The sequence below is a fragment of the Falco peregrinus genome, chromosome 2 (genome assembly GCF_023634155.1).
Source record: "Falco peregrinus isolate bFalPer1 chromosome 2, bFalPer1.pri, whole genome shotgun sequence".
Lineage (NCBI taxonomy): Eukaryota > Metazoa > Chordata > Aves > Falconiformes > Falconidae > Falco > Falco peregrinus.
The window spans coordinates 57,820,056-57,848,043 of NC_073722.1; the positions used below are offsets into that span (position 1 = coordinate 57,820,056).

At 38.8% G+C, this 27,988-nt stretch overlaps 1 protein-coding gene across 2 annotated transcripts; it reads left to right on the forward strand.

Moving 5' to 3' along the window:
- On the forward strand, positions 1 to 27,964 carry CWH43 (cell wall biogenesis 43 C-terminal homolog). Of its 2 annotated transcripts, XM_055797975.1 has the most exons (17): positions 1 to 142; positions 960 to 1,151; positions 5,040 to 5,160; positions 5,287 to 5,441; positions 6,952 to 7,153; positions 8,151 to 8,239; positions 10,137 to 10,391; positions 13,421 to 13,546; positions 15,682 to 15,761; positions 17,127 to 17,232; positions 20,036 to 20,171; positions 21,327 to 21,476; positions 23,726 to 23,870; positions 24,502 to 24,563; positions 25,638 to 25,793; positions 27,321 to 27,446; positions 27,752 to 27,964. In XM_055797975.1, exons 1-16 carry the CDS (start codon positions 100 to 102, stop codon positions 27,406 to 27,408), a joined length of 2,106 nt encoding a protein of 701 aa, XP_055653950.1. In that variant the 5' UTR covers positions 1 to 99; the 3' UTR covers positions 27,409 to 27,446; positions 27,752 to 27,964. The 2 variants fall into 2 exon arrangements, with proteins under 2 accessions (XP_055653950.1, XP_055653949.1); XM_055797974.1 differs by having other exon boundaries at positions 27,321 to 27,964.
- Positions 27,965 to 27,988: the final 24 nt, after the last annotated feature.

Consider the following 27,988-nt stretch of genomic DNA (forward strand, 5'->3'; position numbering starts at 1 on the left):
GGCGGGACGGGCAGCGGCGCCGCGCCCCGCCGGGCACTCGGGACGGGCTCCGGGCGAGAGGGGCGAAGCCCTCGCCGAGCCGGGCAGCGTCGCGGGGTGATGTCCCCTCTGTGGAAGGCCGTTCTCTCGGAGAGCCTCCTGGGTAGGTGGCGGCGGTGCCGCCCGAGGGGGCTGGGGGGCTGCGAGGGCCGGCGGTGCCCGCGGCGGGCTGGGCCGGGGCGGGTGAGGCAGCGGGCGGCCCCCTTCAGCCCGCCCGGGAGCGCTGCGGCGGGGCGGCCCGGCAGGGCGTCGCGGGGCTTACCGTACGCCGGGATGGAAAGTTCCTCCGCTGGAAGCAATGGTCACTGCTGGGTGCGCTCTGGGTTCTTTCCCTCTCCTGATGCTGGAGTGCCGCTTGCCCCTCGGTTCAGCGCGGTTCACTGCGGGCTCCCGGGGCAGGTGCCTCCCGGGGCAGGCCCCGGACCCCGGTCCCCCCGCGCTGCACTTGGTGCGTCTCCTGCAAAACGCGGAGAAAAGCGGAGTGCGGTGCTGGCGTGCCTAGGCGAGGTGCCTTCAGGGGAGAGCGGCGCACCGGTGTACTGGAATGATTTCTTTAGCCACCGATCTGTCCTTCAGGAGCCCTGAGACACGGGTGGGCTTAGCCAGCGCCGTCCCCCGGGCAGTCACCCTTCCCTGGGCCGAGCTCCTCGTCCCTGAAGATCAAAGTAGCAACTGCTGACTGAGGGGAGGGACCAGCTGTTTTCTTCTCACCGTTCTATTTCCTAGGAAAATGTGTTTGTTTGACTTGAAATAGCAAATATTTCTTCACAGACAGTGGCTATTGGTACTTGAGCTACTTTCAGTTACATTTGATAGTCTTTATTTGGAAGTTTGTATTTAAGTAATCTCCAGGAAACCGTGCTGTGTCTGTGATGGATTTTTTGGGCTTGTTTGGTGGTTTTTTGTTTTTTTTTTTTTAGGCTACATTTCCTGGTCTCTTTACCATGCACTGCCACCGATGATCTATTACTTCCCCCTTCAGACACTGGCACTCACGGGTCTAGAAGTTTTTGCTGTTGCCTTCTTTTCTCCAATATTCTTAATAATTGGCCCTTTCTGGAGATTGGCTAACAACAAGTACATCCTAGCCCTTCTGAGACTGGCTATGGTTGGTAAGTATAACTCACTGTAGTGAGTTACAGTTTTCATCTTGGTATCAAGGTGTAAGAATAAACCTTCCAAATTGCCTAAAAATTAAGATGATTCTGAAAAGAGACACAAATAAGAAGTTCTTGCTGTCCCAAACTCATGCTTTTATTTTTCTCTCAAGCTTTTAGATATAGCCAGAGGAAGGATCTTTTGCATCCTTTTTATTGGTTTTTAGACTGGTACCACATAATTAAAGACAAATCTCATTTCACTTTTATTTCTAGAACCTTTTAAATTAATACAAGTCATGCCCAGTAAGAAAAATGCTTTCAGTATTGCACAGAGATCAGCAGAGCAGGTGGATTTTGTATGGTAGTTCTGTGTCTGTGGCAGTGGGTAGGGATGAGCCTTGTTGAACAGCTTGAGGCTATTGTAAAAGTGATCTGCTTTATAAAAGTAAGCGAAACGTTCTTTTTGGTAGACTTAGTGTGTAAGGCAGCTTTTTTTTTTTCAAGTTTTTTTTCTTATTAAATCTATTTATATGCCTGTAGCGTATTGATGGGATTATAGGCTCATCCTAAATGGGTGATGGCTCTCATATTGTCAGTTGCACAGGAAGAAAGTTTGATCTTAAATATAAGATAAAGCTGCCTCACTACACATCCCACATACTCTTCCCTAAACCAAGACTTGCTGGGATTCCCTCATTGGTTTTCAGCTAACTTGTGCAAGTCTTGGCTCTTTTTGATTTTCTGAAAGTTTGTTGGCAGAAGGTTTGGCAGCTACAGCCACATTCAGAAGCAAGTTTTTTCTAAATTTGCAACCCCTGGATGAACTCAGGGGAGCCAAGGGTCTCCCATGCTGCATAGAGGGAAAATGCTGCTGCTCAGTGATGTGTTTCGGAAGTAGCAGTCCCTGGCTTCTCATTTATCAATATAAGATGATAATCAGATAATCTCTTTCCATATAATTTTCCTCTTTTACTGTTAGAAGACAGAATAGGATCATATTATTTACTTTCCCTTCATGATTTTTTTAAAAAAAGCAATTCTTGTTCTTATTCTCTGGAAGGATACTGGAACTGAGCACAGTTTGTTGACATCATCAGTTTAGCTGAAGAGTAGTTTTACCATGTTCTTTTCTTTTTCTCCTCTGTCCTGGTTTCAGCTGGGATGGAGTTAACAGCACTGTACTAGCTACTAAGAAAGTTAACTCCATCCCAGGACATCCTCTTTCCATCATACCCATCCTAATACTTTCTTGTTGGTTATTTTTAATAAACTTTTCAGTGAGCAGAGTCTTCCATGTCAGCTTCTTATAGCAGTGCTCACTGTATTGCTTTCTACAAGATCTGCTAGTTTAGATACTAGTAATGAGTGTAAGAATTTCATATTGCACCCTGCCTTCCTTCAGATTATCAGTAATACAAAATTTGCCATGTTTATTGAAGATTAGTCCTTCAGATATCTGCTGTGTTTACTTTACACTTTACCAAAGGAGATGGAAATCCCTTAAATGTGTGTAATTTTTGTTCTGCTAAGTAAAGAGCAGTGACAGGCCTATAATGGTGTGTAAAGTCTGTTGGTTTATGCCTGTTTGCTTCACCTGCATCACAAGCTCCTGAAGATGTTAACTACAAACAAAAAGCTAGCACCTCCAGTAGTAATCTGGGGAAAGAATATGCTAATAGAGGTGGCCACAGAAGGAGGAGACTGAAGCTGTACACATCCTCAGTCTGGGCTAACCTGAGCATTGCTGTACACAGGTATGATCTCCCCTTCATTCCTGCCTGAACAGGAACTGTCCCCTCAGTGACCATATCCCCCTGCTGTTTCCATCTCCCAAATGCTCTTAATATTGTCCTCCCCTTGGCAAGTCACCACGGTATTCTCTGCCTGTACTTTGTATTCTTCTTACCTGTTGCCCTACAGTGAGCTTTAACATTTGAGGAAGATGCAGGAGCATGTTCCTTGCCCTCTTTGTCTCCAGCAAGTTGTTTAGCAGCCAGCGGTAACTCTCACTCTTCACTTGCTTCCCTGCTGCAGGTTCTTGGGTCATCCAAAAGCCCTTGCACAGGCAAGACTGGGCTTTAGGACTTTCCATACATATCTTTTTACTTGGTTCTCATAACTTCATTCTATCTTTTGAATTATTTCTGTCCTATCACGCTGTGCTGCTGTCTCTCCTGTTCCTCAGTTCTTCCTGCTTTCTTCTTCATAGCCAGACACTTCATCCTTCTTTCTTTTTTTGATCTCTTTCCCTTCTCAGAAAGGCCGTGGCCTTCCTCTGAGGCTTGTTGAACAAAATCAGACAGAACAATCTATCCCATGCATGCTCCACCCCATTCCACTGGAGATACTCAGTCTTCAATTTCACAATCAGAAAATCTGGAAATTTTTCGTGCTTAGCTAAAATCAGAAAATTTAGAGGTTTGAGGGTTTCTTTTTGGTTTTGATGGAAAAGGCTCTTATTCATCATCATAATCTTTCTTTTTGCCTTTTCAGGAAGCTTAATTTTCTCTGAAACTTTTGTTTTAATTTCTGTATCCTTTCACACTACTTGATTTTGTGTTCTGTTTAAAAACAAAGGAACAAACCAACAATGAACTACCCCTGTGGTAGTGTCTATTTGAATCTACATCTTCAGACAACATACAGTAAATTTGTTCGTTTGGATAGATATATTTACGTTTAGTTGTACTTGCTCAACAACAAAAGGTGTGTCTACTGTAAGCAGGCAAACCCACGCTAGCTTTAATCTGGCTAGCACAAGTGATGAAAGATTTGAAGAGGCTGAGTTGTGGATTTCAGCACAATTTAGGGACAGAAATTTGTGTGTATTGTATGTGCAACCCCTAAAATCCATAAAGTACATCTTTGCTACACATTGATTTCATTTTACCATCTTTGCCCTAAGCTTTGCATCTTTTACTCTGAGCAGAATGAGCAAATAAATAGTTGGAGGATTCCTAGCATGCATTGCCAGTATCAGCAGCTCCATTTCTGTCCTTCCTTGCTTAATGTCTCTTCAAGTTTGACTCATACTCAATTAGCAAATGGCTGGTAGTAAAATAATGTTGCTTCTGCTGTTTGTCACTGGTCCTGGGCCGGAATTTGCCACACTGGCTGAAGTTATAAGAATGTGTGTGAGCCATAGTCACTTGGGTTGGAAACCTGCTAGCAGAGTTTAAAACTGCTGATAAAGGTGAGGCCTCAGTGCTCTGGGAAATGCTGGAGATGCATGTGCATGGTCTCTTTCAGTGACTGGGAGAGTGACAGTTTCCAGTAACAAGATGACCCAGGCTGCTAATGACCACTTTGAGACCAGATGCTGGGCCGGAGAAAGCCTTGCTCACACCCGCTAAGGCAATTACCTGCTAATCCTTGTGCAACATACGGCGACTGCTCCTTTCCAAAAAGGATATGGCTTTTGCCACAGTGCACTTACCTTTATGGCTTTTGAATTATGTAAGTGCACTGTGGCAAAAGCCATATCCTTTTTGGAAAGGAGCAATCACCATACATAACATTTTATGGCTTTTTGAGTTACATAAGTGTGCTGTGCGCTGCTCAGGAATATCTGTATGTTTAGATATTTTATCCATATATCCCATTTATGGAATCAATGACCACAAGTACTTAAATTAAGGCAATCACTGTATTCTTGGATAGTTACTTCATGTTATTTTTTTCCTGAAAATGGTAACTGCTATAATGTCATATAGACGCGGGTTCTATCCATACCTACTTTTTTTTTTGGTTTGTTTAAAAATGTGTAGTATCATGTGTTTTCAGATGAATGCTGTAGCCATCCAAATTGCAGACAAGATTGAACTAATGCACAGGAAATCCTTCATACCTGATCTCTATTGCCTATTAAAGCAACCTCCGTATGTGTGTGTTTGTTTGTAGGAAGCTTAGCATCATACCAGGCGCCAAATGCTTTAATTAGGCTATTCATCTTGGCTGCAGGTGTTTCTTCCTCATTGCTGGTTCAAACAGTAACATGGTGGTCAGGAAACAGTTTACAAAGGTATTTTCTTATACTGATGGGTTTGTAACTGACCTTTCTTTATATTACAAAGGTGGGGTTTTTTTTCTGAGATGATGTGTTTATTTTTCTCAAATGCATCACTATTTCAAAAATGGATCCTTATAGGTTCATCAGGATATGGGGCTTCATGCTAGGCAAGATAATACTCCTTGTTCTTCGCATATGGTATACATCGCTAAACCCAGTCTGGAGCTCACAAGCTGCCAATACTGTCATACTGACAATTGGTTTTATAGCAGCAGTGGAGCGAATTTTTTCAGGTAAGCATAGTAGAGCAAAGATGGCAGTTATGAAAACAACCTCATGTATACTTACGTATGTGCCACTGGGTTTTGATTCTTTGGTTTTTTTCCTCAGTACAGTTTGATTTTAGACGTGATGCATGAGCATTGCAGGCTTTAGAAACCATGGGATACTTCCATCTGCCTGTAACATGGCAGAATTGATACCACAATTCATACAAGCTGTAGTAGGTTGGTGTTGGAACTGACAACTAATTGCATTATCAGTAATGTGACAGTAATGCAAACAAAGGCATAACCTAGACCAGTAAAACCAGAATGGGTTATCCTCATTCCAGCATGAAATATCTGTTGTATTTCTATTATTTTCTTAATTCAGTCTGCTCTTTGAGTTTCTCTGCCAGTGTGTATCCTTTGACAAAGAATGGGAGACAGGACAAAGCTATTGAACAGCTGATTGGCAAAATCAGGGGTCCTCAAACTTTTTAACCAGGGGCCCAGCGTGCGGATGCAGTGGCAGGCAGCCATCTGTGGCTGCTTGGTTCCCCCCCCCCCCCCCCCCCCCGCGGGGGAGGCAGGGGGGTTCTGTAAATAGCGGGGGCTGGATTGAGGACCCTGGGGGGGCGTATCCAGCCCGCGGGCCGTAGTTTGAGGACCCCTGGGCAAAATAAACAGAAGTAATTGGAAGAGTGGAGAAGTTGTCCTAGGCGAAATTTGCCTGAGTTCTTGGAGCGTCTGGACAGAGTACACAGCAGTAGGGGCTGGCATAGGCTTAGCACAGTTGAAAACTGTGAAGGTAGTACTGCCAAGGGTTGGGTAGTTAAGGCACCACATGTTAAATGCTCAGAAGTTCTTTCCTTCTCAGTATAACCTGGATGGGATGAATTAATTGGAAGATAAGACCTTATCTGTGTGTAAGTGGGTATAAATTGGCATCATGTGTATTGTTTGTAGACTTGCTTTACATTATGTAAATTAAGCTGAGCTTTCATCATAATTTAGAAAGGGAATCTACTGCAGGAGGTTAGGAAGGGAATCTGTCTTCTTCCTAGGTGACAGAGCAATACATCTATGCAATTAAAGGTGCTGCTTTCTCCTTAGGTGAGAGGGGATCTAAAGCACATGGAAAAAGAAGAGAAGGGAATTAATTTCTGGCTTCTTTGGAAGTGTCAGGTTCTGTTCTTATCAGCGTTTAGAGTTTCAGAGAACAGAATTCTCTGAACAAATTCTGATAACTTTTCTGTGGATTTTCAAAGCCAATTATTTAAATTCCAGTAATATGAGGAATAATCATATGGGCAGGCTGCCATTTTTGTACACTTAAGGTGAGTAGTTTTCCTGACAGACCTAGGAATGTTGTTAATAGATTTTTAGTCATCAGTGTCCACAATTGATAAGATAAGTTTGCTTTTGTGTCTGAGCCAGTAATTTATTGGTAATTTTGTGGTCTTGGCTATTTCTTTTTCTCAGTAACCCTTTCTAATAGGATTTGACAGTTTGCGGAGTTATATTTCTATTCTTATTCTAGGTGGAGACAAGAGGAAACAAGAAGCAAACAAAACTGGTAATGCAATTAGAGAGACTGTTTCCCACCCTCATTGGCTTTTGTCAGGGATTGCTTTTGGCAGCCTCATGTTCCTCACCCTGTGGATATTTGGGGAGGTCTCATTAATTTCTAGATGGGCAGTAAGTGGACACCCACATACAGGTCCAGATCCTAATCCGTATGGGTAAGTGGGTTTTTTATTATTATTATTGAAACGAAACAGTAATCAAAAGCCAGTGCTGTAGTAGGTGACAAATTAAAACTCAACCAGATGATGGTATAAGAATTTACATATAATAAGGTGGGTACAACGTACTTCATGCAGAGGACTTGGGGAGTCATTCTTGCTTTCAGATACCTCTGAACATTGTGTCTATACCAATAAATCTTAAAATTTTCTAATAAAGAATGATTTTTATTTCAGCAATAAAATACTTGATTTGCCACATTGCAAAACTATTTTTAAATTAAGACTGAGGTTCAAGGGCTTATGAATGAAGTACATCTATAATATGTAGTAAATTAATCCAGCAGTTAACTTCAAGAGAGCAAGTGGTAGGAGACAGTGTATGTCAGAGATGCATGCTTGCATATTAAAAAAAAGAAACTTTGTGCAATATTAAAAGATATAGAAGTTTTGGTTAGTAAGAATTTAGTGTTAATGGTGTGTGTCGCTCATCTGGGTTCCAAAAATCTAGAAAGAGACTGGATTACTTATTCTGAGTCAGCTACATGTAGTGGCAAGTGAGGTAGTAAATAATTTGGAATTAGTATACACAAGTGCTACCCAAGACTAATAGCAATGTTAGATGCTCTAGGATCCCCTATTTGACGTGAAGAAAATACTTCTGTTTGGGGTCCTCCCTCGCATTTTCTCTGAGTTCTTTTTGCCTGTGTGCTCAGTATTTCAGTGGAGTGCTTCTGTTGGAATGTAGCTCACACATTATGATAAACTGCCATTATTTTCAACTAGATGTTTTTTACGACCAGTAAAGGGGAGAAAATGTAGCAGGGTGTGAGATAAGGATATTTTGTGCTCAAACTGATCTCTGTTTAAAATAAAAGGATTATTAAATACTACCAAGCATCTTTGTCTGTAAGTCTAGAAATCTCTTTTTCAATGCCAGGTGTTTATAAAATTACATTAATGTATGATTTCTCTTTCCTTATTGCTGTATTAGAGGTACAGTTCTGTTGGGCCTGGCTCATGGACTGATGCTTTCATTTTGGAGCTGGTCTTCTGTCACCAGTTTTGCCTGGTTTCTTGTAGGTGGGTGCAAATCCTGAGCAGATGTTTTGTTTCTATTACCTTATTCCTTTTACTCAAGCTCTCTGACCCTACACCGTATCTCAGAAAAATCAGCTGCTAATCAAAGCATCTTTTTCTCTGTCACTGACTGTAGTATACACCTCTGACCAGTTGACTGAGGGTTACAGGCCAAATCTCCAGGCCATGGCAGAGCAGTGTTGCTCTCTTCAGAAGCCCCTGTTGAGGTTCTGTTCCCATGAGTAGCATCTCAGTTCTCACCATCTGCATTGTGCAATCTGTGGTTATGGGGCTGAGGTGACACAAGCCTCTTGATTCTGCAGAAGGCACAACAACTTCTAATTCAATGAACAGCTCACCTGGAGGCAAGTTTGCCTCCTGTCTCCTTAGTTGCAAAGATCTCCAGGCAGTAAAATAGTATGAACATTAAAGCAGTTCTGCTGGAGCAATGTATTTGTGAATCAGTCAGCGTACAGTAAGTCTTGGGCGGTGGGAAGAGGGATTCAAGTGCTGGGTCTAGACATCCGTCTTCAGGAGGATAGTATAGCTATGCTGTGGAACAAGCTATGCATAGAACAAGTCAGAGGAGATTTCATTCTGCTCTTGAACTGTGGAGAGGTGTGTTTTCTGTACCTTCTCAACATGGATGGATGGATGGGTGCAGTTTGGTTTGTGGGCTCATCTGAGTGAAATTTAGTGGTATAAATGTTCTTTTAAAAAACCCATAAAACTGCTGCCTTTTTGACCTTAGCTAATAGTAGATGTTCAGATCAAGAAGACAAAGCAGTACTTCCTACAAATGCTTAATAATAAATTGGGACATATCAAAATACAGGGACTAAAGGAGATGATGAGTTGTGTTTTGCTTTTTTCTTGTTCACCTTCTCTTTTGGAGCACTTAAGAGCCAATGCTTTCAAGTAATTTTCCACAACCTTGAAGACAAGAAATTTTGTGCAAACTGAGTTTCTCCTAGTTGGGAAACAAAATAAAATACCAAATACCAGGAAAGTCACAGTAAAGGCATAAGAGTTGGCAATGCTTAGGCCATCAGTTGCCCAAATACCTTTTACCTTTCAGTGCAAGTGTTAGTTTTAAGAAATGTGTGTGGAGATTGTAATGTGAGTATGAGCATTTTATTTTTGAAGTACACACATTGCTAATTTAAAACAAGTTCAGAATGGTTCTTTAGCCGATTCAAGCATTGTATTCTAAAGTGCTCAGAAACTTTATGTATAAGAGTAAAATACTAAAAGTGTTTCTATACATTTGCTATCATGATGTGAAAGTCAGTATTTTCTTAGCTACAATAAAGTTTTAAAATGAAGTTGACCTGTTATAGAAAGTTTCTGTGGCTGTTAACGTTCTGTTTGGGGTCAAATCCCATCACAGTCAATGACAGTGTGGTAAATCAAGGATCTTGCAGCTAGTGAAAGATAATTAGTTGTTTTCCTGCCCATCATACGGTTTTCTAAAGGGAGAGAAGATCAGGGAAAGATGTTTTCTCTTCACATTAACCTGTTTGATTCTTTCTGTATTATGTTAAAGGAGGTTCATAACAGACGTAAGATGTTAATCTCTTCAAAATTGCATCATCCCTCTGTTTTACTGGGAGAGCTCTGTAAAAAGAACTGTTCAGTTTTGGCTCTTGATGATGTTTCTCTGCTGTCTTTTTGCTGCACTGTTATCAGCTGAATAGGCAATCTGTAAGAGAATGAGATGCTGTGAAAAGTAAGAGGCTGTCTTTGGCTATTGGCAATAGTCCTTCTAGTGATGTGGTTTTCATGCCTGCAAAGCAGTTATATTTCCCCAGACTCTCTTTTTTCCTAGACAGAATGTGAAATAGAAGGTGGCAGATAACACAACTGGCTTTGACTTACCCTATTTTCTATCCCTTTGCAGGTTTAGCATCTTCAGCTGGTCTCCTTTATTTACGCACTTGGAGTGCTGCTGTTGCAGGCAACATTCTTGCTGTCTTTACTATGTGTGTGTGGCCTCAACTGGCTGGACGCTTCGTTAGCTGTCTGCATCCTGGGAAAGCCATGAGTACAGCCATGTTTGCCTATGTTCTTGAATTATTCTTCTGTGTATGGTGTACAGCTTATAAATTTGTACCTGGAGGAATTTATGTTAGAGAAAGCTCCCATCTTCTTTTAGGTACATTTATGACTGTGAACAAATACGAATATGCTTGCTTTAGCCTCAACCAGATGTTTAAGATGTACCTAGTGTATAAATAGCATTTCCAAATGCTTGGCTGCTGTTTGATTTACTATGGTAAGAGTTTCTATGAGAAAATTAGTGAGATGTGAAAAAAATACTTATTTCTTTACTGTTAGAAATAGTTTAAAAAATGTGGTCACAAAATGGAATTCAGTTGAGGGAAAATGACAAAGTGAAAAAATTCTGATAACTCAGTATACAACTGAGGAAAAGATCTGTTAACCAGTCACCCTAAAGATATGGCTGCAATCCAGGGTGTGAATGCACCTGTATGCTAGCTACCTAAGATAGCATTATGGTACCTCAGGTAACAATATAGTGTCCAGAAACTCAGGGGTTTGTGAAGGCTGTGTTACTGGGACTGTAAGATAATTCAGTGCATTATATTGCCCTTCTCTGAGGAGCAAAATGCAGCATCCATCTGATCTAGCTAATCTGCATTTGAGACCTGAGCTTCACTTCCATGTGGCTCTATCTTACGCTTTGTGGATGGATACACCAACATGTCTGGAGGAACAGTCAATAAGACTGCAGCGTCAGGAACATGCAAGCAGGAGAGGAAGAAAAGAAATTGTCAGGTGTTTGCCAATGAGCAAGAATCGAGGTGAACAAATAGAAAGGTTTTAGCAAAATGATGCCTTGATGAAGGTGAGAAGGTGGAAATGAAACCAACCCTTTCTGGTTTTGTCTCCAGAATTATTTTCTTAATAGGTACTAATGTGTTTCAGTAGCATATTTCACTAATTATATGTAAACAATGCCAAACTTTGTCTTGGGCTAAGTGTGTGGCACATTTTAAAATGTTTCACGTTATCTTATATTTTGTTTGGAAAGAGTTAATGAATGCTGTGCTTAGCTTGTTGCTCCAATGGTTTTAGATTTTGTACATGTCTTTGCAACCACATTCTATCACTCCAGTTTCTTACACTCCATATGTGTTTCTTATATTACAGCAATCACATGCAGGGTTTCAATTTGTTATGTTTTGAGGAGAGTTCTTTTATGTTTATTGAAGTTTTCTTTGTTCTGAAAGCACTATGGGGGGTCCGTAGAAACAGTTATCTCAGTTAATTTAATTTTATTTTTTGAAGTTACATGAAGAAACCATGCAGTAGAGGAGTGTCAATGACCCCTGAGTAATGCTGTGACAAAAGAGAAGCTGTTATATAAAATCCCTCTCTGTCACTTTGAAATACACACTTGTGATTAATTCATCTGACATGATGGCTAGAGGGTAACACAGAGATGGCTCTAACTTTCTGGTAAAATGAAAACTTTGAACTGAACCTGCCTCAGCTGATGACACTACATGAATTTATGTTCCATCTGAGAATCCAGTTTCTGTCTTTTTGATGCCATCCCGTTGCTTATCAGATTTGCAAATTATACCATGAGATTGTGTATTTGTTGCTCGCTTTTACCCTTACAGCTTGGCTTTCTGGCAAACTGCTTGTTTTCTTCTGGTTTCTTTCAGGTGCAAGTCCTATTTCTTGCTTTCTCCTCCTGTCCAATATCCTGCCTTTCTCTTGCTGCAGTTTGGGTAGGGAACTGCTCCAGGAAAAGTGACAATGAAAGTAAGATCATTATATTCAAAACTTCTGTGATGCTTCGCTATGATGTAACATAGTGCTGAGGGGTTGGATCCCTGGTCTTTATTCAACTTTAATGGCTTTGAATTAGCCTTCCTTTGAGCAAATTTTGTGTGTGCCCCCTTCTTCATTGCACTAGACCCATCTTCCCGATTTGCAAACTTTCACTACAACTAATTTAACAAGTAAGGTCAATAAGAAAATACTAAGTAATGGCTATTTCATCTTCAGCTATACCTCTGAAATAAAACGTGGCTTCTATAGTTAATTAACTATGCCATAAAGATACTAAGGATATATACCTTCTCTTATCCAGTTGATTATGCTCCTGCGTTTTCTTTGCTGATAACTGGATCCTTCAGCTCTTAAGGCATGGGAAAAGAGCTTGTACTATTAGTCTGAACTACCTGTTGAAAAGAAAAGATATCATCACAGTGCATTGCAGCAGTTAAAACACTGAAGTCTCTTACTAGCTTTTAAAATGTATTTATAGTGTGTTTAGTTACTCTTCAGAAGCACAGCTGCTTCTGTTGGCTCTGGGGTACAGGAATGTAAGATGCTGCCATGTTAAACTGCCCTCCCAAACTGTTGCAGTCTGCTTACACTGTTTCAGAGAAAACCACTGAGCAATTGTTTTTGTAGTTCCTATATAAAAATGTTGTATCTTGGTGACAGAGCAGTTAATTTGCAAAGATTATAGACATCTACAATCAACAATGTTCAGCATAGTTCAGAGCAGACTTCATAATGTGAAGGAGTCTTTGGCTAGATACTTTTACTGTTAGGTCTGCTATTCAGTCATCAGCACAAAGCAGGCTTAATAAATCTGTTTCAGGTGTGTTAAATCTTAGCAGTAACTTATTTTAAAAACACACACCCCCACCCCCACCCAAAAAAATAAAGAAAAAACAAACAATATAGTTTAGAACATCATTATTTTTTGTAAAACAGGTGTTCAGTGGTATTTTAAATAATCTTTTAGCTTTGAATTCTTATTGCCGTACTACTATTTTAAACTTTGTTTTGAAGTATTTATCATTAGTGGCATGTTTAATGTCAATAGCTCACTTTGTTGGAAGCAGTGCTTATGTCAACAAGTACAACAATGTAAATTTAAAAAATGTTTAAGTGCTGCAGGCATAGTTGAGGTGAATACTGTGACAATCAGTAGGATCTTTTCTATCAATAAATCTCATATTGCCTGCATTACTACATTGAGTATGACATTTATCTGTGTTTGTGCTTTGAACTGTCTGTTGTTGGAGCCATAAAGTTGAATAACACAACAGCTGGGAGTTTATAAATGATGCATTTATGAGCAATGTTTAATATGTTAAAGCTCTATGAAAAAAGTAATGACTTGTATTTTTACAGGATTTATAATGTTATGTATTGGGGTAGACTTTCTAACAGGACCCAAGAAAGACCTTAGCTCTATCTTTGAAGTGAAAAGCCACCAAAAGCCACTATTCAAAAGGAGTAAAAAGTATATTAAACTACGTAAGTATAATTGTACTTCCTTTCTTCCATGAGTCTAGGAATTCTGTCTCAGGAAAAAGAGTAACACGGTGCAGTGTTTTGCTCATATGTTTTAGATATGTTTTTTTGGTGCTAGCTTTAGAACTGGATTTTTATAGATGTTATTGCCATAGTTTTAATGAGGACATATACTACTGGAGGAGTTGATTCTCTGTGATTACAGTTGAGAGGGAGGCTATTCCCCGTGGACTATGTTAAATGGAGACCAAAAAAAATGAACTGGTGAAAAGAGAAAATGTGAAAATGGATTTGGCATCATTTGTGATTCCATTTTGGTGGTTGAGGAGGAGATCTCTCTGGAACTTAGGATTTATTGCATCTGTATACAAAAGATACAAATGATTTTTCAGCCCATTCGGTATGTTGATTTTTGAAGCAGTTCAGCGTGACACCCTTTATAGGACTGTGCGAGCTGGCTGGCAGTGGGATGGGACTCGGCTGCCCCAGGAGCTGCTGTACAATGTGACACCCCTCCTGTGTGAGGAGGTAGTCCTGCAAAGCCTGTGGTGGCTGACATCACAACACACTTCTGACACCTTACTACATGTACAGACCATGCCTGTCCTCAGGAAACCTTTGACACGTCCTGTCTGTGAACTATGCTTAGGGATCCCCGCTTTCTAGAAGATGTGTATGAGGTCTGCTTTTTTCCTTAGGTTTTGAAAAGAAACTAAAATACTTGAGGTTTTACTGCTTTTTGACTTGTAAACCTCTGGAATCTATCCACATGATGTTTTCAAGTATTTCTCTACAATCATTTGAGCATCACATTTTTTTTCATTGTTAGCTTACTTTTTCTAAGGAAAAAGTCTATCAGTATTATGAAGTTTGGTAAAGAAAAAAATTGCTAGGCATTAGGGCATGCTGACCCTACAGAGACCAGGATGCTCAAGGTTCACATTTCTGCATCTTTTTTTCCTCTGTGACTTTGGATCAAATCACTTATCATTTGTATACCTCATTTTGCCTCACTTGGATGGCAGAGAAAATAGTGCTTCGCCACTTTTCAGGACTGTTTCTGAAATCTTTATGAAGGTCTTTCCCCTATATTCTTAGGGGGCCAGAAGCATGTGGGCCCTGAGAGTTTTTGTGTTAGAGGCAACATGAGCACCAATGCAAGTGGCTTGAATATTACTATTCAAACAAATTTCACAGAACTTGAGTAAATACTTCAGAATACTGTGTGTCACAAAAGCACAGCCCTTGCTTAGCTGATTTTGTGACATTACAACAATAACTCTTTTACTTCCTTGTCAGGCCCAGACTTCTATTGTTTCTCAGCTTCCCCTTTAAGAACCTTTGCATCTTGGAGAGTACAGAATTGCTTGACATTTGCTAATGTCAGCACTGTCTTTCTTCTGGCATCATCCATGGTAAAATGTATTTAAATTTTATACAAAATTGTTCCAGAAAACTTGCATAAAAAGAAATGAAGTAACTGCAGAGGGGTTTGAGCATCAAATTACAAGGTGCCAAACCCTGAGAGCTCTTAAGTGTCTGCTGTGGTTATTTGGAAGGCTACAGGATCAATGGGAAAGCTCTGAATTTGCATTCTGTGAAGCCACAATGCCTTTCCAAGAATGTGTCAACAAAGGACTGTTCTGGAGGTCTGGCAGGGTTCACATCTTTCTGACATCTAAAGGCTTGCAAGTAAACTAAATTTTTTTCCACACACTGTATTTACACAAAATAAAAATGGTATACTACAAATACATATGTGGAACACAGAGAGGAAAACACTGGAGGGTTTACATGATGCTCTTATTCATGCCCTATAATGAATTCTTCAACAGGTGTCATTTTTGCATAAATATTCCAAGGAGTTTTGGTATATTCTGTCTGCTCAGCCTGTTGTGTTTTGGAGAATGTAAGTGTATCTGCTCACACAGAGATATTATGTGTGCATATAAATACTCTTTGAGTATGCTGCTTTGGACTGGTGTTGTCACTGGCATGTGTGGAAATCTAAATGTATACGTTTCCCACTCTACAAATAGCCTATACCTTAGCCCAATAGTGTACCCAGTTCTGTTTAACTGCAATAATATTATTTTCTCTTGCTTTAAAAAAACTTTTCTGTGTTCTTATTTTTCAAGTATTGTGGCTGTTCGTTGGCATTGGTTTACTAGGATTGGGTCTACGTTATAAAATTTACCAGAAGAAGTTGGGCCAAGGGGTGAGTACTGTGTTTGTGAAAATGGTAACTTTCAAATACACAGTAAAATGTGCGTGTGATATCTTAGATGTGTTGGTTGGTACTGAAGAAGTCGTTGTACCAGTATCCAAGTATCCAGCAAAACTAATGCAGAAAGTAAGATGGAGAAAGTTTTAATTTGTATATTCATGTTGAACATGGGAAATATCTGGGTCTCTGGAGATTTGTAGTGCTGCTGTGGACGAAAAAAATATTCTGAAAAACTGAGAGATGCTTGCCTTGTCTATTTGATTTGAATGTTACTTTTATAAATGAGTTTGAGTTGTGTTCAAAACCTAACTGTGCAATGCTGTTAACCTGATTCTATATTGGGGAAGTCTGAACAGATAACCTCCTGAGGTTCCTTCCAGCTGAAGGAATTCTATCCTTCTGTATTTATATGCATACCTGAATTGAACCTCTCTGAAAACTTGGTTGACTTACATTAGACTTAGACTAGTTATGGAAATTGGATAAAAATTGTAAAATTCCAGTTTTCTATCTGGCAAGAAATTAGGTATTGCAATTACAGTAACAATTAAGATGATTAATGCTCACAAAGTTTAGCATTTGTATTACTTACAGGTTGTCAGAGTGTGTTGCTTGCCTATTTAGTAATTTTAATTAAAAACTGGAGCTGTTTTGATCACATAAAAATTAACATGTTTCCATTCTATGATTTATATGAGATATATATTTATATGATATATATATTTGATTACTAATATAAAATTGCATTTTTGGTGCAGTTGTTTGCAATTATGAATGAGACTTTTCTTTTGGTGTCAATTCAGAAATAGTCCTTTCAAACTTGCTTTTGACATGTATTCCTCTTGGTATTTGTTTTGTTAGAGAAATCACTGATGACAAATGCAGGAAAAGATGCAGAAAAGGTGATGAGAGAGAAGTAGAAATTTTGTGTGTGTGTGTGTGTGTCTGCGTGCCTGCCTGCACATGCATATTCACACATGCACCCAGACATAGACAGTTGGCTTTGTTTTTAGAACTCATCCAGGTTTGTAGTACCTTATAATGTGGAAAAAAGTGGGTAGTTCCTCTTAGAAAATGAGAAAAAATCATATTCTGTGTCATGTTCATTTATTTACTGTTACTTGTAATAATTAATTTTAACTGTGATGACTTTTCACCTCTTGTTAATAGCAGTTTTTTCTCAAAAATACCAGAAGTCTTTTGTAATCCTGACAGCTTTATTAGGAAAATGTATTGGTTAAAACATCTCTTCTTGTGTGTGTTTTATGGCACTATGCATCTGATGTTGTTGACTGCAAAGGTATAATACATAAAAGTCAAATTGTACTTGAGTTTTATTCCATTTATTTTTTTGAGGTTCCAAAAAGAGACTTCTCTGCTATGATCTGGCCTTTTAGATTTGCATATGACAATGAAGGATGGTCTAATTTGGAAGGATCAGCTAATTTGCTTAATCAGACAGGTAATGTTTTTTTTCCACTTCATTTATATTTGAGAGGGTTCATCTGAAGGGACAGAAGCAAGAACACCTGCTGGGTAACTGAGTCCATTCTTGCATTAACACAAGACCCTGTGTCTAGTGGCTTTCTCCTGAATTTGTGAGCTGTTCCAGTGCAATCACTTCTGTTAAAATTCCATTTGCAGAGGTGATATTTTTATTTTTTCAATGTACTTTAAAGAGGTTTCTGGTTGGAGGAAAGACTGTTAATTATTTGGATTTTTTTCTCACGTTGCTGCTGTGTTACTTGTCTATAGAGGAATTCTTTACAGAAATGAAATAATGATCAATATCGTTTTAGAAGTTAATGTTTTTTAACTTCTCTGTGTTTTGGGTTTTTTTTAAGATGTGAAGCATTATATAATTCCTAATGGGTCTGAGATTAAAATGCCCTACACAGGATGTAAAGAGGAGAAACAGACAAGTCTGTTTCCGTCACTGAGCCAGAGCAATGTATAAAAGAAAAATAGTGATTGTAGTTTGATTGAGTTGTTATGATTTTACTGTAAAGAAGGGTGTCTAACCTGTTGCTCATGGACAGGATTTTGGTTGGGAAATTAGCTATAGGAAATGAAGAATTTGGACCTGACTAGTGCTGCTGCAGGGTGCACTGAAAGCAATTGACCAGTGGTGTTTGTAGGTGTTACTTGTTTTCTGCAATACCTATAAAATAGGGAAGACTGGGAGCTGCCACTTTGAGGTTTAAAGCAGACCAGATGAGGAAGCATCCACGCTGCTGCTCCAGCATTTGTGTTCTCCTGTCCTCCTGTGGTGTGAATGCACCACAGGGCTTTCCTGAGCGGCTCAGGCTTGACAGACCTAAGCAGTGGGAAGGCGCTGACACAGGTGCTGCTGGGCAAACCTTGATTTTGTGGCAGAGATACCCAGGAGTCAGTGAAGAGGCAACAGGCTGATTCATGCATTGTTTACTCCATTGTCCCATGACCAAAGGTTCAGAGGGCTGAGCTACACAAGCTGTCTAGCAATAAGAGAAAACAACTGGGACATTTGATGAATTGAAACTTGGGGCATTCGTGTAGATACGTGATTCCATAGCTCATGTCTAGGTATTTATTTAATCTTTGCATATTTACTTATGAAATGTAATTAATGCATTTATTTCTGGTACCTGTAGTTTAAATTCATGAATATTAGAGTGATTACCTGGTCATGTCTATTGAGCATTTCTTTGTGGTAATGAAGTATCACTTCTAAAAGAAGCAATTGGTAAGTCAAAAAGGCAGCAAATTCCAAAATATAAACGAACTAATCTTAATTCCTGATTGCTGGAAACAGTATTCTGGAGTTTTATATTACATGTATATTGTTGTATAAAATAGCACATTAACATTTTATTTTTTTTTTTAATTATTTTTATTTTTCAAATTAACTTTCAGGAAATGGCATTAATGCATTCAGAGTTAAGCTGGAGAGTCTTAAACAATTTGTTTGCTAAAGAAGAGTAGCTGATTTTGAGAGTCACAGAGAAAAGTGTGGCTAACTTCTTCAGCATAGGGGTTATTCTTAGAGGTGTGGTCGAGTGCATTCCATGGGCTCATCTCTCTATTGGAATAGTGAAGATGCAATATGTCTGTTGTGACAGGAACTCCTGTCTGCCCTGAAGGGAACCAACATCAACCCCTCTCAATGGTTTCCGTCATTGTTTATGTGGCCAGCGTGTATGGTAATGATGTAGAAGCAAAAATCTGGGAATCCACTTAAAAGTACTCTGAGCTACTGTTTTCCCTGGTAGCATTGCTTTCATAGTGCTAAATAAGACATTTCAAAAGAAAAAAAAAATTGTGGCAAGAGTGATGCTGGATAGAGTGGTCTTAATTCCTTATAGAAGGGCTGCGGATGAAGTGGTGACTTGATCTGCCTTCTGGAGTAGGAGAGCATTCCAAGGGGGGCATAATCACAGCAAGAAGGGAGCACTTGCTGTGGCTGCAGCCATACTGACCTGCTATGCAAGCTGAGCCTGGATGGTTCAGCCAGCCTGTGGCCAGCTTGCAGACTCCCACCTTCCTTCAGGCATGGGCAGGTCTTTCTTAGCTGCCAGTTCCTTGGGGGACCGCATAGCTCTTCCCATATCCTGCAGCTAAAATATAGGGGAACCTGTCGTGTTGTTCTGACAAAACCACACCTGAGCATGTAAACAGGGAGGGACCACAGTGCTCTGAGAAAGTGAGGTGGCTGTGGATTGTCAGCAGTTCGCTAGAGCTGGGAGCCCTTCTGTTACCATGCCTGGGGGCTGACACTAGGTTGCTATCAGCTGATTAATTGTTTTGGCAGCAGCAGCCTGCTCCCTCTTGCACAGGACCCTTTGGAGCAGAATAGGATTTGGTGGATGAAAGTGAGTACAGATGTGCTGTGTAGCGCTTGTTCATCAACTTGAAAGCAGTAGACTCACTACTGTTAATCTGTGTATGCATGTTACGTCTAATGCTTTTGAAATAGTTTGTATGAGGTACACGCAGGCCAACTGTACTGTGCAGTCTCATGCATGGCTGGCTATGCACTGTAGGAAGGAGCTATGGCAACAAAACACTATGGATCTCTTCATCAGAGGCTGTATAGCCTACAGTGACCAAAAGTTTGGGCGTGACTCTGTTGCCAGTGTTAAGATTTGCTCTGATTGACTCCTGAAGCACTTGGGTCCATCCCTGTGTAATTAAAAGGGAAATGATGACATTATGTAGTCATTTATAAATCAGATTTATAGGTCACAATTATAAATTTGGAAATATTTTTTTATTCCCCATTTTAGATGCAGATCTTATCACTATTATAGAGAGTGATGCCTCTAAACCATTTATTGGGAACAACGATCCAGCAATGTGGCTAGGAGAAAGGCTAGGATTTTACACAGATTTTGGCCCGAGCACAAGAGATCACACTTGGGGGTGAGTAATCTTTGCATGCACAGTGACGGTAAATAAATGTAAATACACTACCCAATACTAACTCCACTAGAATGTGGGCAAAGAATAATTGGAATCATAATCACTGTAATCACGTGTTGAAGCTTGTCTTTAAGACCACACTTTGATTCCTTAGCGTTACAGTGCAATGACATTTTCTTGTTGTTAAAAATGATCAGGTTTTGGTGCCTGCCCTGTGAGCTACTTTGGCTTTGACGATGCAGAGAATGGCATCCTGCCCCTTAACGTACAGATTTGGAAGTCTGGCATTCTAAGTACTATCTGATTCCCTTTTCCATTATTTTATTCTGGGCTATGAGAACTTTAGATTTCAGGCTTAAAAATGTGACAGCAGTTGGAAAATGTTACTGCACTTGAGTTATTAGAAATTTTGAATTAATTACAGACAGCTTGGGCTGTCTAGTGGGAAATGGGCATAGAAAGGTGCATGTCTGATTTTACTTTAATGCTTGACCAACTACCAGTTATGTGTCTTTGAATATCTTTGCCCTCTGGGAAGTAGTGGCTTATGATGTGGCTTTTTTTTTCAGGGGGATATGCAGATGTCTGTGACAGATGGAACTTCCTAGTGATGTTGCAATGGCTTTTTAATTTTTGCCATATGTGAGGGGAATTTAGTAACTTTCCTTCTCCAGAGCCTGTGTCTTTAAGTGATACAGAATAGGGCAGAAAAGTCATTCTCTGAAATTTTCTTTGATGTGTTTTGGAAAACCCAATGAAAAATTGTTCTAGGGTTAATTCCGAACATAAGCTGAAAGAATGAGAAGTCTCCTACTTTAAAGATGGATTTCTACTTGCATCTACTTCTAATAAAATAAATTTTAATTACTGGTAGTATACAATTCTGTTTTGTCTGAGGTTGCAGATTTTGAAAGGGTCAGTGTAAAAATTCATGTATACAGAATGGTATTTCTTAGTTTAGGAATGAATTTGATAATGCATTTTTAGATATGTACTTAAGTAATATTTTAGAGGAAAACCTAAATTCAGAAAAATCTGCTAGAGATGGTTTGTCAGTTTAGTGGCCATTAGTCTTCTGCTCACATTTATCTGCTTAGTTCACTCTTGTGAAGTTTATGAACTGCAAAATGTAACTGTTTCTCTCCTCTCATGTAGGATTATGGTGCTATCGAGGTATCCAATTGTAAAATCTACCCATCACCTCCTTCCGTCTCCAGAGGGGGAGATTGCACCTGCCATCTCCTTGACTGTCAACTTCACTGGGAAACTGATTGATTTTGTTGTTGCCCACTTTGGAAATGAAGAGTGTGTATTTTATTTATCGTTACATATGTCATGCAAAGTTGCGTAATGTAATTTTAATTTGTGAACTTCTGGGATTTCTTTTGTACATTTTAAAATCTGCTGCTGTAATACTGGTTCTAACAAGGCACATTGGAGGAAATATTATGACAAAGCTACTGGTGTAAAATTTTGAAGCGTTTTTAAAAGGGGACAGATGTGTCACACAAAACTCAGCTGACCCTAATATCTGAGTTACTAGAGATATAAAGGTATAGTTTTCTAAACCACAAGAAGTAATACGTCTACAGATATATCTCAGTGCAGGATAGCATCCTTCTGACTTTCTGCATGTGGAATAGATCTATTAAATTCCACAATAAGTGCAGATACTTAATGAACATCAATGATGCTATCTATCTTTAAAATCAAAAGTAACAATTCTGAAACCTCCAGGACGGGACAGTGTTGAAACAGCAATACACGTATCTATTTAGTGTCCTTCTGACTCTATGACTGGAAATAGGAAAGCTGATCTCTGGATTCTGAAAGAAAGAATTATACCAATAACTCAAATATGTGATGGAAAAGATTAAGGTATATATTTTAATTCTTTACTTTGAAACAACATCTTGAGTATTTTATGTGTAATGAATATTAATAAGGCATAGTTTTGTGATTGTCCATGTAGCTGTATTTTCTGGGTTTTTTTGCTGCAGTGTTAAGTATTTTTGTGGTTATGTAGTAAGATTCAGATTTTTAAAAAATATTTGTTATAATTCATGAAGAGGCAAATTTATGGATTGGGTGCAGTGTATAATACACAAAGGAGCTGCTCAGAAAGCCATAGGAATTATCATTATCCCATACTGAGCTTCCCCATTTCCTTCCCCTGTGCAGAAGCTGTGCTCCAAGCATGCTAAGTGTTACAGGTTTCTGTTTTACTAAACACATACAGTTGTCAGAAACTACTCCAAAATTTGAACTCTAGAAAGGAATTTCTTTCTGTGCCTTACACAGATGGTTAGATTTGCCTCTTTGAGAAGCTGTTTGTCAAAGTAGAAGAAAATAACACTGTTTTCCCCCCTCAGAGAGGAGTGAGATAAAGACTAAGGAGAAAATAGGAGGAGACACATGAGAAACAAGTGCAAATTGCATTGTGTTTTGAGGTGAATGAATTTGTAATTGAATGTCACACACAACTGCTTGTTTTTCATCTTTTTCGATCTGCTGCTTAGGATGACGTAAACTACAGAATACAGGATAACTAGGAATTTTTTTGAAGACTTTTAAATGTGGGAATATAACAATGCCTGTGTCATTTAAAAGAACCCATTTTCTGATGTGGTGTAGTTCTGGATAGAGCAGCTAGCTGAGCAGGCTATTTCACATATACCTAGGTCAGGCTTCTGTTTAAATGGTGAGGTTTTTTGCTCTCATGTCTGTGTGCTCTTTCTCCCTAATGCATTTGCTTCAGTCAGAAGTACTGCTATTCAGAAAGCATAGCAGCATTTAAGTTCATGTCTCCTTTTGGGATTAAAGATTCCAAAACCAACTTCCTGTCTCTATAAAATTTAGCCCAGTTTACCAGAATGTAGAAGAGAACATGCTTTACCCAACTGTTCAAAGTTGTTAACGTGAAGAATCATAGAAAGACAACTATCTTTATGACAAATCCAAGGACAGGGAATGGGACCCAGTGCAGTATTTTACCAGGCTCCACTTAGGCTATCACTTATAGTCATGCTGGAACTGTTGTGTAGATCTTGTTAAAGAGATGCAGAATACCTGCCAAATGTCATTAAGCGTTAATGGGATGACATAGGTCTTAAGTTATATTTCCTAAATTATGTGACCCAGACTTTAAGCCTATATTCATCATAAAGGTTTTGTTAGCATGGGAGTTCTTTGTTATGCACCTTGCTGTGCAAGCACAGTTGAATTTCAAGTGCAGGCAGAGACAAAGCCTCAGATAACCAAAACACTTACGTTCACATTTCTTAGTGATGAGATCGGTATTAAAAACAAAACAGTAATAGAAAAAAATCGTTCCTATAATGGTTAGAAAGAGAACCTTAATTACATCTACCATGACCATGTGGCTTTTATCAAACAGTGATCATTTTGAGTCAGTGAGCTTTTCTGTAAGCTTTCATGCTCTTTAATACTGAGCAATAAAAGAGGTACCAGATTAATTTGAGGTTTACTGTTTTATAGCTCAAAGATTCTGAGCTGAAATGTATATATGTTACAGTCTTTTCTCTTTCTTTCAGAGAGGACTTGGACAGAAAACTCCAGGCTATAGCTGTTTCAAACCTATTGAAGACTAGCTCTAAGCAAGTTGTGTTTCTAGGATATATCACTTCAGCTCCTGGATCCAGAGATTATACTGAATTAATAGAAAATGGAAACGTCCAGGTAAGGTAAAAGCACTGCTTCTTTTAGCAGACTGAGATAATATATATTTGAAACATTCGGCTTTCAAAGTAGTAACTTGGAAATAGATGTATAAGAAAATACATGCACATTTTCAAATAAAATCTTCAGCTACCTCATGACGTGTTATAGAGAAGGTGGAGTTACAGAGTGAAAGAACGAGAAGCAATGGACAAGAGTTGCCACGAGGGAAATGCCAGTGAGACAGCAAAAGAAAAACATAATGATACCGAAGTTAGGGTTGTCAAGCATTAGAACAGAGAAACTGTGACATCTCCATCCTTGGAGATGTTCAAAAGTTGGCTGCATAAGGTCCTGGGCAAGTTACTTTGATTGGGAGAAGGTGACCTTCAGACATCCCTTCAACCTCTAATTCTGTGATTCTTCTGTATTAAAACTGAGTTCTGCAGTTTGGTTTTTTGTTACATGTTAAAAAGTTGTCTGATTTGTCTGTGTCTAACGGTGGTTTTTTTCTTTCTACCTTATTACAATGTTTTAGGCAAAACATTTTTCTGCAGCAGGTTTACACATTGGTTCCTTTACTGATTTAAAGCCTACCTGTAAGGAAGGCTTGCCTTACTTTTTGAAATTTTTTTCCCCCTTTCACTCATAGGATATTGACAGTACAGATCATGACAGATGGTGTAGCTATATTATGTATCGTGGCGTAATAAGGTATGTTAAAGTGGATCATTTATTCATTGGTTTTAAATATCTTTATATGATAATCTATTTTACACCCTTCTGTAGGTAATAGTGGAAGAGTCTTATATCCCTAAACAATTACGTATGGAAAGTTAGATATATCATGAAGTAATGTGAAACATTGATCTTAGGATGAATTGGTGTATTTCTGAATATAATTTACAAAGACAGTATCACAGGTTTCATCCTTCTGCGTCAAAAGCCTTCAGGTCTAATCTGCTTTGGTAACATAAAACTACTTTTTTCCAAAGCCCTGGCTTTGCATCTTCATTCTAAAACGTCAAGGCTAAGCTCTAATTCATATGTGACACAGAAGATACAAATTTTGAACTATGATTGTAGGGTTTGTTGAAGTAAAATGCTGATCTAATCCAGCCAAGCTTTACACTGGATTTAATGGAAACTTTAACTGTGTAAGCCCATATTGAAGGACTTTCCTCTGCTGCGACCTATGCACACCATATCTTTTAATACCAAGTTGCTTGTAAATCATTCTCATGGTGATGTATGTACCAGAAAGGAATTCAGCTTATTTGGAATAAACTATGCAAATTCTGCAGTATTCACAGGAGTAAAACCAGTAAACTAGATGGCTTAAGTAACAGTCTCAAGTAACAGTACTGAGAGAAAAAAGAAAAAAAAGGCAACAGAAAACACAACAAAATCCTTATTTGCAATCTAATTTTTCTAATTACTCCTTCTATTGATGCTTGAGCTCCTTTCTTGAATTTCAAAATCTTTTCAGTGAAAAAAGGTGGTGAGCTTATACCAGTATGCACATTCTAAAGCTGTTGTTTTAGAAGTAGGTTTCTAGATGTAGAACTTATTTTTGTGTCAAACGCTTGTGCTTTCTTAGTTTTTCCACTTGTGACGTTGTTATGATGCTTATGTTTGTAGAGCACTTTAAAGTTTTTTGAAGGTGAGATTCACAGTAATGGAAAGTTAAGTTGATAGTTAAATAACTCTTGAAAGTGACATGAATTAAGAATGTGGTGAAATTCCCTTGAGTTATTTCTTCAAACTAACTCTTCTTGTATTGGACAGGTTGGGCTATGCCCGCATATCTCATGCTGGTTTAAGTGATTCAGAAGTCCAGATGGCCAAATTTAGGATCCCAGATCACTTGGATAGCTATGTTGACAATGACAAAATTGTCACTGATCCCAGCCAGGTTCCCGAAGACATTCGTTTCAATCCCAGGTCAGTGTATCTCATAAGAAATTGAGGGGATGATGTACATGATGTCTTGTGAAAGAGAAGTCTAGGAACAAAATTCCTCTTAAAGTGGGAGGCACTAGTCAGTACCAAACTGAGCAGAAGATTAGGAGGCAAGAAATTCTGATTTGTCGTTCCATTTTTTTTACTGACTTGGTATATATGCCTTGGGAAAATCAGTCTGCTGTGTCGTAGCATAAATTGAAGGTAATGCTTATTTCACCTAGGTGATTAATTTCTGAGATCATTTGATAGTGATGTTTGCCAAGTGGTGTGGTGACTCATTTTATGGATGATGAGAGATCTCCCATGTTTCTTAGCACTTCTGAGGATTGGGGTCTTAATACACTGGTACTTAGAACACAAAATACAATATACACATTAAATATTCTTTGCATAAGCATTTTAAAAGATACAATATTACTAGAGCAAAATTTCAGGAGAACACCTGAGGCAGTATGTTACATATGTCAAGAAGAAAAAAGGGCTACGTTTTTACATAAAAGATTATTTATTTCTAGAGTGCTGTCATTTTCCCTCTGGTATTGCATAAGGAAAAGAAATATGGAGAAAAGTATTTATTCTGGACTGAATATCAGTGAAAAAGTCATGAAGTTTGAGATAAATGTTGCCACAGAGAGACAATTTCCAGCAATGACATTTTTACTACTTCTAACATTCATAATACAGAATATATTAATTTCTTACATACACCTAATGGTTGAGCTTACTCACTTTTCATTTACCGCTCAGTCACTGGCTTCCTGTCTAAGCAGGAATTTGGCCAGTCTTTCTCCCATGCTGAAACTTGCCTGAAGTTAGCGTTCACATTCAGATTTTTCTCAGTTGATTTCAGCGCAGAATATTCTTCTTGTCCTAATTTCTTTTATGTCTGCCTCTAAGCAGAAAATGTATACCCTTGAGGAATAAGTTTAACTTTTTCCAGTTAACTATAGTTCTTTTGAAATAGAATGGCACTGCTCTTAGATGTTATTTGGCACTGATATTTTGAATAAGTACTACATTTTACTTCTGAAAAATCTACCGGAATAGTCAGTAGTCCAAAACTTTGATTTAAACATGGCATGAAAAATTACAATTTTCATCATTATTTTCAAAAATAAAATGTGCAATATTAACAATAGGGTTGACTACTTGGATACTGTGGGGGGTTACATTGTATCTCCAGTGAAGTCGCTAGGAAAAACTTAGGGCATAGGATTTGACTACATAAATGCACACTCACCTTTGTCAGCTAGAGTTACATTTATAGAGTACCTATGGCATTAATTCCATCAATGTAATGAAATGTCTCCATTATAGTCAAAGGCCTCTAGTTAGTAATAATACATAGATTATGATTTATATTTAAATAGGGTTGTGGCCTGTTTCTGAAATAAACTATCTAGAACATTCAGAAGAAGTGTTAAATAAATCATACACTTATTACAGTATAATTGCAGGAGTTAAATCATGTTGTAATGGTTTTGCTTTGTTGAATATTTTTTTTAGGTTTGGCTCTTATAAAGATGGACATAATTATGAGCATATTCATCACTTCCATATGAGCACTCCTAAATATTTTAAACAGACAAATTAGAATGAGAAAATAACATATTGCTGGAACCAACAAGAAAGGTTTGTTGCTTGAAATTGAACTGGCAGCCAAAAAGACTACATTGTTTAAGGGCGAGCAACTCCCATGGTGCATAACACTGCAACTGTCTAATAGTCGGTGACTTTAATGACTTGTCGTCACTGTGAGAGGGGGAAGACACGTGTGTTTTGATAAACTGGTATCTACCTGGGCCAGATACCTGCTTTGTATGCAGCAAAGCAAGGGTGGGAACTTGCTTTGACAATAACTTCAACTTTTTTGAAGGTATTCTATATTGTGCTGTTTCAGAGCTGAATGTACCTATCCACTTTTTCTTTCGAGTCAGGTATGACCCCTTTCCTTTTCTGGGAGCTCAATGGGACAATCATGAGCAAGGAATTTCAGCTGACTTCCACACTTTTTTGATGACGGAGGCAAAGCAAAATAATGTGCTAGTGTATAGGTAAACAGTTGATATGTGCTGTAGGTAAACAGTTGATACGTGTTGTAGTCCTGCTGCTGTTGCAATAAAAAGTTTGGCCTTTCCAAAACAGGAATGAGACTAGTGTGTTTTTTATTTGGG